At 42.1% G+C, this 13,023-nt stretch overlaps 1 protein-coding gene across 1 annotated transcript in view; it reads right to left on the bottom strand.

Annotated features, from left to right (window-relative positions):
* The window catches only part of nfatc3a (nuclear factor of activated T cells 3a), a 61,800-nt gene extending 55,584 nt beyond the window's left edge, over positions 1-6,216 (bottom strand). The window contains exon 1 of the mRNA XM_006641515.3: positions 5,768-6,216. Coding sequence (XP_006641578.2) covers positions 5,768-5,858 — 91 coding nt within the window. The 5' untranslated portion in view covers positions 5,859-6,216. The remainder of the gene's footprint in view (positions 1-5,767) is intronic.
* Positions 6,217-13,023: the final 6,807 nt, after the last annotated feature.

The following is a 13,023-nucleotide window of genomic DNA, read 5'->3' as shown; positions in this document are numbered from 1 at the left end:
TCACTATTTGTGTGCATCAAGTCTAGATGCAACAGTAACTGACTCAGAAGGGTGATAATTATTTGCCAAAAAAGTAAGCACTTTTTTAAAATCACTCTTATGGTTTTCAAGCTGATTTTTTCTAACGAAAAATATTCCTGCCCTGTCATCAGTGTAGACAGATTCAGAGGTTTACAGGTTAAGGTCTAAAATAGATAGATACTTTATTGATCCCATGAGGGAAATTGCAGAAAATAGGAGCTAGGATGTGGCTGGTAGAAGAATAAAGATTTGCTCCCCATCTATTCACTATTCAAATGTCATGTGGTACTATTACAATTAAAAATCCACAATCCCAGGGCACCTCGTGACTTCCCAGTGCAGAATTACAGATAAACAAAACTGGATCAGCAATTTGATTTATTAGAACATACAAAGTCCCACCACTTAGACAGAAAGAGTCTTGAATAAAAACAGACCTGTCACTAAGCTTAAATCAGAGTTGAGTATAACAAAAAATTTTACTACCCTTAACAAATCAGTGAATAACCCAGTTCTACATGCAGCCAATACATGTGCCTTCTCCTGTACATGCTTAATGTCATAAAATACCTGCTCTGCACAGAAACACATGAAATATGAGCTATATAAATATTATAATATTAGAAAGCACAAGTTCTTCAAAGTCCTGAAGAAACACTTACAAATTTCAAATTTCACTTACAAATGCAGACCCTGAGAATGAAATGAAAATTAACAATGTTATTCATCAAAACATCAATCCAATCCAACAAAGCTATTAAAGGTCTGCACACACTCCAGCTTTTTTAAAGAGCTAATGTCAGACACAGCACTGCTCCTGATTATGTAGGTGATCTCATGAAAATTATTCATAGTACCTGTAATTTTCAATTTAGTTCATAACTACTGAGTAAAACACCCCTAAGGTTAAGAAAAAATAAATTTAAAAACATACAGAACATACATTAGCATCCTTTATTTTCTAAAACTAACATCCTAAGCTCAAATGCAAAGAAGAAAAAAGCCATTTTAAATTTAAAAGTTATTAAATCACCTGAAATGTTTCTTATTTTTAGACATTCATATTCCAAATATTTTAGTACATATCTATATTTTACACCACAGTTCTCAAAATAATTACATGTTAATATTAATAATGTATAATAATTAAGATATTCAGATTTAACATACAAACCCAAATTTCCCTTTAGTATGTACTTTATTTCAGGTATTTTGCATTGAGAAGAGCTGAAGTCTGAGTATTCAGCAATTTAAAATCAATAATAGTCTTCAAAAGTGAACAGAAAGCCCAACTGATCAATTTTTACTTGAATTAATCAAATACTTGTCAAGATTACAGAGCACGTTCATTTCCTTTACAACAGCAATGCTTGTCTACAGGATGCTCTTGTTGGGTATAAGGCTTTATACCCTCACCTCCTAACACACTAGAAGGCCGACACTTTTATTGTCACAGTAGAATGTGTTACCCATTGACAGTACAAGTATTAAACATATTGGGATTAAATAAAGTAAAAAAAAAGTAAACTAAGGCAGAACATTTAGTGTGAAAGATAGTGCTCTCTCTGAGCCGTGACACTACTTTATTCACATATAAAGAGTCATGACCCTCCTCAGGACTGAAGGGTTGAAAATGGATGTACAATAATGACAAACAATATTTAAAGTATTACATTTACCAAACAATCTGCTCTTTGGTAGAAAGATATAAAATACATACAAGTTAAAAACAAAAACATGACAAACACATCTACAGTACTACAAAGGAACTGAAAAGCATTTAGCAGGCATAATGGAAGACATGATAATGAAAAAGAGTTCTCTGGGAAAGCCCTGCATGTTTTCCTCTAAATTTATTTCAGACACTTAAATGCTTCCTTCCAGACAGGATTGTCCTAGATTAACCTGCTAAACTAGATCACTCAAAAATTAAAATTAACTATCTGAAGAAAATTAACACCCAAGATTTAAATTAAAACAAATTAAAACCATTTTTAAAACAATACAAAATATAATTGCAATTACCTAAATCATACACTATAGAAAAATATAAATACAGAACACATTTGATTTTATTACTGATTTGTAATTTCCATCTATAAAGAAATTAACACTCATCGTCAAAGATTAAATGCAGAATCACAGCACAACGATAGAGACTACAGCAGGAAACCAGTGGCAGTAAAAGGGCTGGGAGAGAGTGGACGACTGTCACTGACGCTGCAGAGAGTCACTGTTTCAGTGGTAAGACACTAGAGAGCAAAGGCTCCCAGTGACTGAACAAAGCAAGTATGTTAAATAAAGATGGACAATAAATTTCGACTTGCCCGTGGCTTAGCAACTTTCTAACAATCATAATAATAATAAAACAGCAAGAGGCCTTTGAGGTATAAATACCTCAGCTTTATGTAAATATGACTTTTATCTCGCCCCCTCACAGTAACCCGTTGGGGCAGACACCGTCATGCTAACAGAACACAGACCATCTTACTCTTCTGCAAACAGTATCTTACACTTCGAGAAGACAAAATGAAATTTTGTGACTGCGAAATTTTGCGATTTTGTGACTCAGGTGAACCTGTCACTGAGACTACAGTGGCACCAGAGATGAGAGCATAGCTAAATGAGTCCTCTCTCAGGCTATGAAAGTACAGACGTTTTGAAGTAAAATTGAAAAACCAATGACTTGGAATTTTCCTTTGGTCTTACACCGCGGTGCCACATCTTCTGGCTATCAGGATGACTGAGAACAAGACTGTTTTCTCTATGACTGCTGCACAAATGAAACACATAAGTCCATTTTAATATTCAGCTGCAAAAAATAGTTTTACAACATTTTATATGATAAGGAGTTGGATTTTCTTTAAGGAAATATCACCCTTTGCTGGAACAAATAAATGACTTCACTTTTTTAAAAGTTTGTTTATTCTATCCTGAAGTACTTTTCAATGTGTAAAATCAATGGAGCCCTATTCACTCATCCAGAACAACACACACACTTGCATACAACACATCAACAGGAGAGCACCTGGCAGGAAACACTCAAAGACCATGACGATAGATCTTAAAGATGCTGAACGTCATAAGATAAGGAGTTTTTTAATAAACTCTTTTCTTTCAAAAAGTCCTAACATTTGTGGATATATGTGTTATATGCATAAAAAATGAAATGTTTATGTCTGATACAGAACTACACAACTGGCTGCATGATAAACTATACTGTAAAATATAATACACTACACATACAAGTCAGTGTTTCTCAGTGAATTCAATATTTTTCACTATAGAAAACATTGACAGTAAGGGTTTGTATACACCCCTCAGTATAAACCAAAAATGTGCAGTCTGGACAGACAGTAGTTCTACACATTTTATAAATGTGAGTTATGTTTGACACTTCAGAAGCCAAACATACTTGCTCCTCAAAAACACTGAACTGCATCACAGAACATGATTATCCGATATCTAGGCAGATGCAACTAGTCAAATTATACAGCCGATTCGAATCATACACGTTCTCAATAAAGAAAACAAGCAGCAGTAGTCTGTACACATCAGCAGATGTACTGTACGAAAGAAAAGCAAGTCAAGGTAATCAGTATTACTGGGAGGGGTGAATCTGGGACCTTTAGGTTTCACTTTTCCTTAAAGCATGCCTGTGCTTTTATCCCCCTCTTCATAGTCACAGAGAAAGTAGTTACCTTCTGTATTAACACACCCCACTTTTTTCCCCACCAAAAACATGCAGGCACACGAATTTTTAAAGTTATGCAAACTTTGTATATTTGTCATTTTCATTTGACCCTCGTGACCTTCTTTGTCCTGCGGCGCCAGTCTCCCCGCTGCGCGCGGGGCCCCAGGCTGCTGTCCCGGGGCCCCAGGCTGCTGTCCCGGGGCCGTGCGCGCTCTGCCCCTCCTGACTTCGGCTTCTCTGTTGGCACAGATACTGCTCTTGTGTGCGGTCTAGAGTTAACCGTGGCTATTGTTGAGAATGGGCTAAAACCATCATTTGAAAAGCTGATTGTTAAAATCTTGTAACCTTTTCTGTATCCTATTAAACGGGATGCGCGTTCTCACGCACAGCTGACAGAGGGAAAGTGAACGCAGACACGCAGGGGTTAGAAAGGATGGACGTTTTGAAAGCTGTATGTTTGACTGCATCATCACAAGTGCCGTAGTTCTCTCCCAGACGCTCGCCAGCCCCGGGAGCCCCGCTGGCTGGAGATGTCTTTACAGTAAAGGGCAGACGCCACTGCAGCCTCTGATGTGCTGATAGCGACCTGCGAGTTACACTGGAGTCTGACCGCTTTCCTGTTCCAGACCTAACCCAACCGTGCAGTTCTGGGGTGTGCAAATGAACAAGAAATACGTGAGAAATAAAGTAAGATTTTTTAAAAAGTAAAGAGGTTTGTTTCCGGTGTAAATCCTGTAATTCTGCGAGCCTGAGGGCACTCTGACGGGACGGGTCGCTCACGGTGCCCGCTGCCATGTGCGCCGGTCTCAACTTGACAGGTGTCGGTTGCTAACGGTTTCAAAATGGTTACCACAGGTATTTTTTTTTTGCGAAACAAATGCACGTCACCGCGTCTTCTTTTTTTTATTGAAACTCTCGCAAACAAAATGAGAAATCATTCGATGCTAGGGCCAGCGCTGAGGCACGCAGGTCGCCGCCAGCTGTCCAGGCGACGCGGCCGGAGAGACGCAGCTGACCAGGCCGCGCAGGGCCCGCTGGTTATAGAGTGACCACTCTCCCACCGGCATCGCCCAAAGAGCTCCAATACCACGAGAGGACCAAAGGAGTATTTTTAAATGCTGAGCAACCGCAGCTACAAGAAGAGAAAATCAGAACTGCAGTTTCTTTCTAAAAAAGCATAAATAACTGCCAGTGGTGTACAGGGGCTTAAGATATAACTCAGTCACTTCTGAAGACTTGAAAGTCTGTCTATAGACAGCGAGCCTGTTTTCACACGTGTTGACAACCTCAAACACGATGCAAAGTGATCTGATTATATTAACGGAGGCACGGAAAACTAACAATTGTATTTGCACTACGTACCTATATTTTATTTTATTTTTTATTCAATGCACCTCCACAAGCAGAATTTCCACCAGCAGTGCCCCCAGGGTGAGCTTAGACTCGCTACATAAACATTTGAAACCTGTTCTTCTTGATTTTCCACAACTCCGTTTGTAAAGGAAAACAAAAATTAAAATTAATTTAAAAATGCGCCAGTGACACTCGCTGCCTCGGACTCACTTTCGCCGAACATGAGTGAAAGAAGAGGCACTCAGAGACATCACTGCAACAGCCAATAAGAGCTGGCACGAATTTCTATCAACTGGACGCGGTTTTTATGTTTATATAAAATGAGAGGTTTCATTCGATTGCCTCGCTCTGAAATGAAGGGGGGAGCCTTGATGCGAGACTGTAAATTAAGACAATAGATGCAAATTACAGAACATAAACAACTACAACGTGCAAACTGTTAAAGCGAGAATTAATAATACGACAATCCAACCAGCGGAATAAGTATTATCCACACCTAGGAAAATAAGCGGCATTCCCACTTGCGGGGTGTAATAACAAAAAGGGCACCGCTGTTCCCAAAGTTTGCAAACTTCTTCCGCGCTGCACGGCTGGGAACAGCGGCGTGCCGGCGGGACAGGCACGGAGCGCAGCCGCCGGACGGGCCGGGCGCCCACGGCGAGCGTCAGCGCGGACACAGCCGGTCCGGAAGGCACTAACCTGCGGGGCCTAGCGCCTGCTGCTGCCCGTCCTCCCCGAAGATCAGCCTGAAGTCCAGCTCCTCATTGCCGCTGCAGTTTGCAGTAGTCATCGGGTTTGACAGCTCGGGCTCGCCCGTCACTCTGCTCAGCAATGCCCCGCCGCAGGACTCCTCACAACATTTAAAAACAAAACTTTTTCGTGGTCGTCGCTCCGCAAGATTTCTGCCCCCGGTTTTGCGGACCCACAGCCTACATTAAAATCCTCGCTCCCGTATTCCGAAGCGCTTCTCTTCCCAGAGTTTTACTGCTCACGCTTCGTGCTCTCCTGCGCTTCGCTGCGGACGAGCGGCCGTGTCCGGTGTGCCGGTGCTGTTGCCTGGGCGACGGTACAGGACGGTAGGTAAAATTATCGCCTCTCGCTCTGTCTCGAGCTTCTATCCCAACTTTTACTAACAGCGCGTGACAGGGCAGCTCCAGCGGTGACGTCAGCAAACTCGGCAGACACGAGCGCGCGCTCACACGGTCACAGACAGAGCACCTAGCCTCCTGGCTCGCAGAAAGGGCTTTTGGGAATTGAAGTTCCTTAAAACCTTTCAGCTCTGAGCTGAATCCTCTTCAGTCCTCATGTTTTGCATATTTATTAATTTATAGTTAGATTTGATTGATTTGTATATTATGTGAATATAATAAAATAACACATACTATTACATAATATATGAAATAAATAGCAACATATACGGCATATTAATCTCTAAATATATTCAAATATATTTAAGATAAATAGTGACTGATTGTCAAGACATAGTCATGGCAGCTTTAGTTTTTAATAATGAAATCATTACAAATAAGAGAGGCCATTTAAAGACATTCCTCTGCACCCCAGAGGTGCTTCAGATTACAGCAGTGACAGTCTTCATAGTGCCCCCCGTGCTGTGTCAAATCGTGGGGCTCCCCTCTGCACCCCAGTGCAGGCTACAAGAGCAGCAGTCTTTACGATGCAAATGTGTCCCTTTGACCTGAACAGGAGCCCTGACTCTGCCGTTTAGAAAGCAACAGAAATAGAAATCTTGTGCTCACAAGTTAATGAATGACAGCCGTATCCACTCACAAAAATAAATCTCAGTGGAAATTCCTAGAGCTTTATGGCTATTATTAGCATTTTATGAAAGTGTACTGACAGGTGTTTTCAGAGATACCTGAAGCTATAACCTCCATGCTGGCTGCGTGAGATATCCTCTTCACAGCCTGCAATTCCACCAGGATCACAGGAAATAGACTCTGTGGAGAGTGGCACCATAGCAGTGAAACACAGCTCTCACTTATCGCCATTGTACCAAATGAATGGAGCTGGATGGTGCTTGAAAATTTTGGTCAGATTAAGTAGACTGCAGGTCCAATATATGTCCGTTAAATTAGAATATGTGCTTTTGCTCATTTTTTTTTGCTCTTTTGCTGATAAATGAAGAGCTATTGTGATATAATTAGCCATACTGCAGAGTTTCCAGTGAAAAAGGCGACTGTATAAAGACAGCAGGCTTGGTAGAAGCCTTTAAATGAAACATACAAGTGTCCTGTAGCCCCAGTGTCTATGGCAGAGAAGAACAGGCCTGTCGGACTGGTAGTGGAGTGGACAGAGTAGCCCGATACCAGTCGCCAGGGTGCCCAGGCCTGAACTCAGGACTATCAGCTCCGCTCCACCAACCTGCTCTCCATCTCCCCCTGGATGGTGGGCAGGACAGCTGCTGCCTTCTCAGATCCACACTGGGGTTTGTCCTTGTAAGGTCAGGGTTCTAGCCCTGAACCCTGTTCGCTGAGCATGCACCTGCGCAGTCTGAAAGTCTGTTTGCCCTGAACCCCGTTCGCTGAGCATGCACCTGCGCAGTCTGAAAGTCTGTTGGCCCTGCACCCTGTTCGCAGAGCACGCACCTGCGCAGGCAGACTTTCTCAAACCCAGGTGTCAACAACCTGCCAGTGAAAACAACCCTTTCGACTGTACATTAAAAAATGTACATTTTTTAAGGTAAAAAAATTAATGTACTAGATAATTCAGTTTAACAGTTTCCTGAACATAGAACAACTTTTTTTTCAATATTTAAAAGTTTGTTTTTCAAGGGAGAGTGCTGGTTACTTATTTCTGAAGCTCATGCTGTGGAGAAAAGCCTCGATTAATTGTAAAAACACTTCAGCTGTTTGGATGCAGATATAGTGATATCTAATAATAATAATAATAATAATAATAATTATGAAACAAGTAAAGGTTTCTTCCATGCTGAAAAGCGAAGAAAAGAAACACAATGTTTCAACTGTGGAGCCTTCTTTGGGTGCTTCACGTGGGTGCTTCACACCTGAAGAAGGCTCCATAGACGAAACATTGTGTTTCTTTTCTTCTCTTTTCAGCATGGAATAAACTTTTACTTGTTCTTTTGCAGCCTACGCATACTGATGCAGCTACCAACCTGAACTTCTTCATACTACTACTACCACTAATAATAATAATAATAATTATTATTATTATTTCTTGTACATAGCTCTTTTCTGGACACTCCACTCAAAAGTGCTTTACAGGTAATGGGGATCCCCTCCACCACCAGTGTGCAGCCCCAATTGGATGATGCGACAGCAGCCAGAGTGAGCAAGTACACTCCCCACACACCAGCTATAAGGACCTCGGTTTTATGTCTCATCCAAAAGACGGCGCCTTTTTACAGTACAGTGTCTCTGTCACTATACTGGGGCATTAGATCCCACACAGACTGCAGTGTGAGCGCCCCCTACTGGCCCCAGTAACACCTCTTCCAGCAGCAGGTTTAGCTTTCCCAGGAGGTCTCCCATCCAGGCTCACACCTGCTGAGCTTCAGTGGGCTGCCAGTTATGAGTTGCAGGGTGATATACCTGCTGGAAAAATATGGAAATAATCACACTAATGTGTTCTTATCAGCCTCTGCTCTGGGTGGAAATAACAGTGGGATCTTCTAACAGTCACTTCCCCTGTTCTCTAAAACTCTGCAGTTTTATGCACAAATTGACAAGGATTAGAACTGCAGGCCCCTGACTCTGATCCCTTTTCCTATGCTGAGGGATGGTGGGATTGTGTGTCTGCCCTCTGGAAGGAAATGCTGTGTTCAAAGCCTGCTCTTCGCTATTGTCTGCAGGTGACACACTGGCTCCTGTGAACGTTAGGAACAGGACATCTACACGCCGCAGGTGGGAGAGCTGGTTGTGTGTCAAACAGGAGGGTGACATTGAGCCTGAGAGGAGTTTCTGAAATGAAAAGAATTGCAGTTTCACCCACTTCACTTGAAAAGGGAAGGAAAAACAATTCAGTCAGGTTGTTAACTAATAATAAAAGGAGGACAAAAGACTTAAAATTCTTTGCTGAAGATGGGAATCATCATGAAGACCTTTTTTTCTTTTTAATGTTTCTTTTTAATTTTCCTTTCAAGGCATTTTGGCCTCAGCGTCGTCCCAGAGTGATCCAGACTACGCGAACACTGCTGTGCAGTGAAGCCTGCGAGAGCAGGAACTGAGTCACCTTTCTTCATGTTGCATTTTCATTTGACTCAGGTGTTCAGCGTGCAATAGACAATGTCATTATGAAACCTTGTCGGTTTCTCAGGTTTCCTGAACTTGCGCACAGTTCTCTTGGCCCATTCTTCCCCACTGTGTGTTCTCATCCCACTGCTGCTGCAGCCCATTAATGCTAAAAGCTTCAATCAACCTTCCGCTCCGCTATACTAAAATATTTAAGACAAACTAATTGTATGTGCCGTTTTGCATCAAGAGATCTGCCTGTTGCAGGCTCAACAGTTCTGAAATTGTTCCCTGTGTGAGTGAGCTGAGATTCATTTGTGTTTTCCCTATCATGTGCAACACATGATGGTATGTGTTTCATATCATGTGTAACATATCACGTGCACATGATATGAATAACAGAGATGTAATCTCAGCTCACTCACACAGGGAAAGATTGAAAGATTGATGTCCCTGTTTTCACTATACCTAGGGACATAACAGAACTGTCCAGGTCACCAAAAATTACCTTCAAATAAGTGGTGTGAATAATCAGGATGCAGCTCTCCTCTAGAACATTCTTCAGCTCCAGTTCACTACCCTCCAATGCCCCCAGACAGGGATGAATGGAAATCTTGTCTTGCTTGATCAGCCCCCAAGAACAGAGGCTCTTCAATAATGCAGGTGCTGCTTTGTTGTGGGTTTGCAGAGCCTCTTTCACTACGCTCATCCGTTGACTCGTCCAGAGGGCCCTTTTTGAAAGATGAAGACTGGCTATGGGAGAGTAGCTGGAGCAGAGTGGCTGCAGTACTAGGTGTACAGAGAGTGAGGAGTTTGAGATGCTGAGGCAGAGTGTGTACAGGGTGTGAGGAGAGTGAGACACTACACCAGAGTGTGTACAGGGTGTGAGGAGAGTGAGACACTACACCAGAGTGTGTACAGGGTGTGAGGAGAGTAAGACACTATACCAGAGTGTGTACAGGGTGTGAGGAGAGTGAGACACTACACCAGAGTGTGTACAGGGTGTGAGGAGAGTAAGACACTATACCAGAGTGTGTACAGGGTGTGAGGAGAGTGAGACACTACACCAGAGTGTGTACAGGGTGTGAGGAGAGTGAGACACTACACCAGAGTGTGTACAGGGTGTGAGGAGAGTCAGGAGCTGTGGCAGAGTGTGTACAGGGAGTGAGGAGAGTGAGACACTATACCAGAGTGTGTACAGGGTGTGAGGAGAGTCAGGAGCTGTGGCAGAGTGTGTTCAGGCTGCTCTCAGGGAAGATGTCCAGATAACTCACACCCAGCCTGCTGTGCTTGCAGTCGCCCCACAGTGCAGCAGTGGGAGCCTGATTCTCACAAGAGGGTTTAACTGTGAAAACCAGGTTCCTAGAACTGCTGTGCTGTGATCTCTGTCTAACCTCACATTAGGTCTGTAAGTGGAAAGTTCAACTCGGCTGTGCTTTAAGGTTTTTGTAAACATTAATTCCTCCATTACAGAAATAACCCGTAGTTGCAGTGCTAATGACAGTATCGTAGTCACGTTTTTGCTATGCCCAGCTGTAAAACTACAATCCGTCTCGCAGTTAAGCAGGTCGGCAGCAGTAACTGCAGAGCCAGAGCTGCTGTTCAGGCAGTCCGCCTGGTTAAACGCTGTCATCGGGTCCAGTCGGATCAGAGGGGCTCCAGACAGACCGGTGTGCCACCAGGACAGAGACCTGCGCTGGCAATCCAGTAGAATTAAAAAAACTAAGGAGTTTTTTGCTGATTCTTATCAAGATATTGCTGACTGGAAATACCAGAAAAAAAATATGCTTTAAATTTTATAAATGTGGGTGGAGAGGTGTTATCGGTCACAGATGCGCGCGAATTCTTTGATTTCCTGTGCACAAATTTTCCTTTTAAATGCACATGCACAAATCAGTAGTTTTTCAAACGCAAAATAACAGACTCAGATATCACAACTCCTTAATGGTCTTCACTATTTACTATTTAAACTTTCGTTATAATTTTAAAGGCTGTTTGTTTTTCATTTCCTGGTTTAATCACATCATCGTACTACAAAAGAGCTTTTCTCAATTTCAGCTTCCTCACTTTGGATTTCGTTGGGACAGACCCGACTGCAACTTGTAACCCGACTTACTTTCAATGATATATCTGGAAAATGAAAACAATTTCAGTTTGTTTAAATCTGTTTAAAGCCGAACCTGCAAACTGTTTGTGGTGAAGAATGGCGCTTGTAGATCTCTGGGAAGAATGAAGAATGAAAAGTTGCTTTTAATTCGAAAGCTGTTCGTCTCTCACACTGACAGTGCTCCAGCAGCTCTTGTCTGCTCGGCACACCCTCATTGTCAAAGACTCGCTAGTTCGCAGTTCTGTGCGCCCTGAGCTACACAAGAGATGGGCCGCAGTCGTTCCTAAAAAGTGACGATTAAGCATTTTTCTGTCTGCCATGTGGCAGCACCGGCACACACAAGATTCTCATTTTGTTTACAGTTCAGATTACCTTTGTTTTCTATCTTCTCTGATGACCTTTAAAGAAGGAGATAAAGTGCGATATCCGCAGATTGTGTAGGAGGGTGTAGATGTGGTTTATGATATTATGTTCTCGTAAGAAATTTGAAAAAAAAAAAGAAAAAAACATACATGCAGACACGCATTGCTCCCGTTTAATTTTGTGTAGATTCAAGGAGTAACCCTCTTTAAGTCTTTGATATTATATCTTACAAAGAGAGCGTGATCTACATAAGAATAAAATATGTTAGAATCAGTAAAAACTAAGATTTTCCTTTTGCTTTCTTTGAAGGAAAAGTATGAGACGTAATCAATGTCATACAATCCTTTATAAAATCAGGTATGTTAAAAATGGAATTCAATGGACCTGTTACATTTTTTCTGACAGGAAAATTATCCTAATATTACATAAAGTTCCTAAGTGTTATCATACAGATGTATCACATATAGGCTGCAAACTGCAAACTGAACGTGGCTGAAAAAGTCAGCATCATCCTCTCACACTCTACACTCCTGCACTAAAGTTAGATGTGGGGTGAGTAGTGTGCTGCAGACACACACCAAGGAGGAAGATATTGAACAAAAAACGAATGTCTGAACTCCCAAATTACAACAGAACGCTTCCTTGACCTCACTACAGATTAAGACTGTCCGGTACCATAAACACCCACCAGAACGCAGCTGTGAAGGTTAAGAGCTGCGGCCACCTGGAGTTCGACGTATGCAGAACTGTAAGGGAGGGTTAGTACTGAGAGGAGGTCCAGTCTCCTTGCTTGTCTGCTATTAATGTTTGGATTGGAGAACCTCTTCCAGTCCTCATAAAAGGCGCCAGACTGAAATGGTGACTAGGACGTTAGATCCTGAAACACCTGCAAAACTCCCTGCATGACGAAATGCCACCTATTTTCACTCCTAAATACACATCCTGCTTCATTCTCCGTATCTGTCCAGAGGTTGGTTTCACTCAGTGGCTCAGCAGGACTGGTATTTGCAGGCATTCAGGATCTTGAGTATTCTGTTAGCGGGGACAAACATTGTAAACTCATACAGGAAATATATTATTCAATTCACTGACTGGGATCACGTATGGTCAGCTAGGGAAACTGTAGTTATACCAGTTAAACTGGTGATGTGAATATATTAAAGACACTAAATGTTCCATCCAGTTAGATGAGACCACTTTATTAGCCATATACAATTTCTTGTATTAGGAATTTGTCTTTTTTCACATACCCCAACTTGCTCTCTATGAGACAC

Source organism: Lepisosteus oculatus, chromosome 20 (genome assembly GCF_040954835.1).
Source record: "Lepisosteus oculatus isolate fLepOcu1 chromosome 20, fLepOcu1.hap2, whole genome shotgun sequence".
Taxonomy (NCBI): domain Eukaryota; kingdom Metazoa; phylum Chordata; class Actinopteri; order Semionotiformes; family Lepisosteidae; genus Lepisosteus; species Lepisosteus oculatus.
The sequence above is the reverse complement of the archived record's forward strand: the minus strand, read 5'-3'. Positions and strand labels throughout refer to the sequence as shown.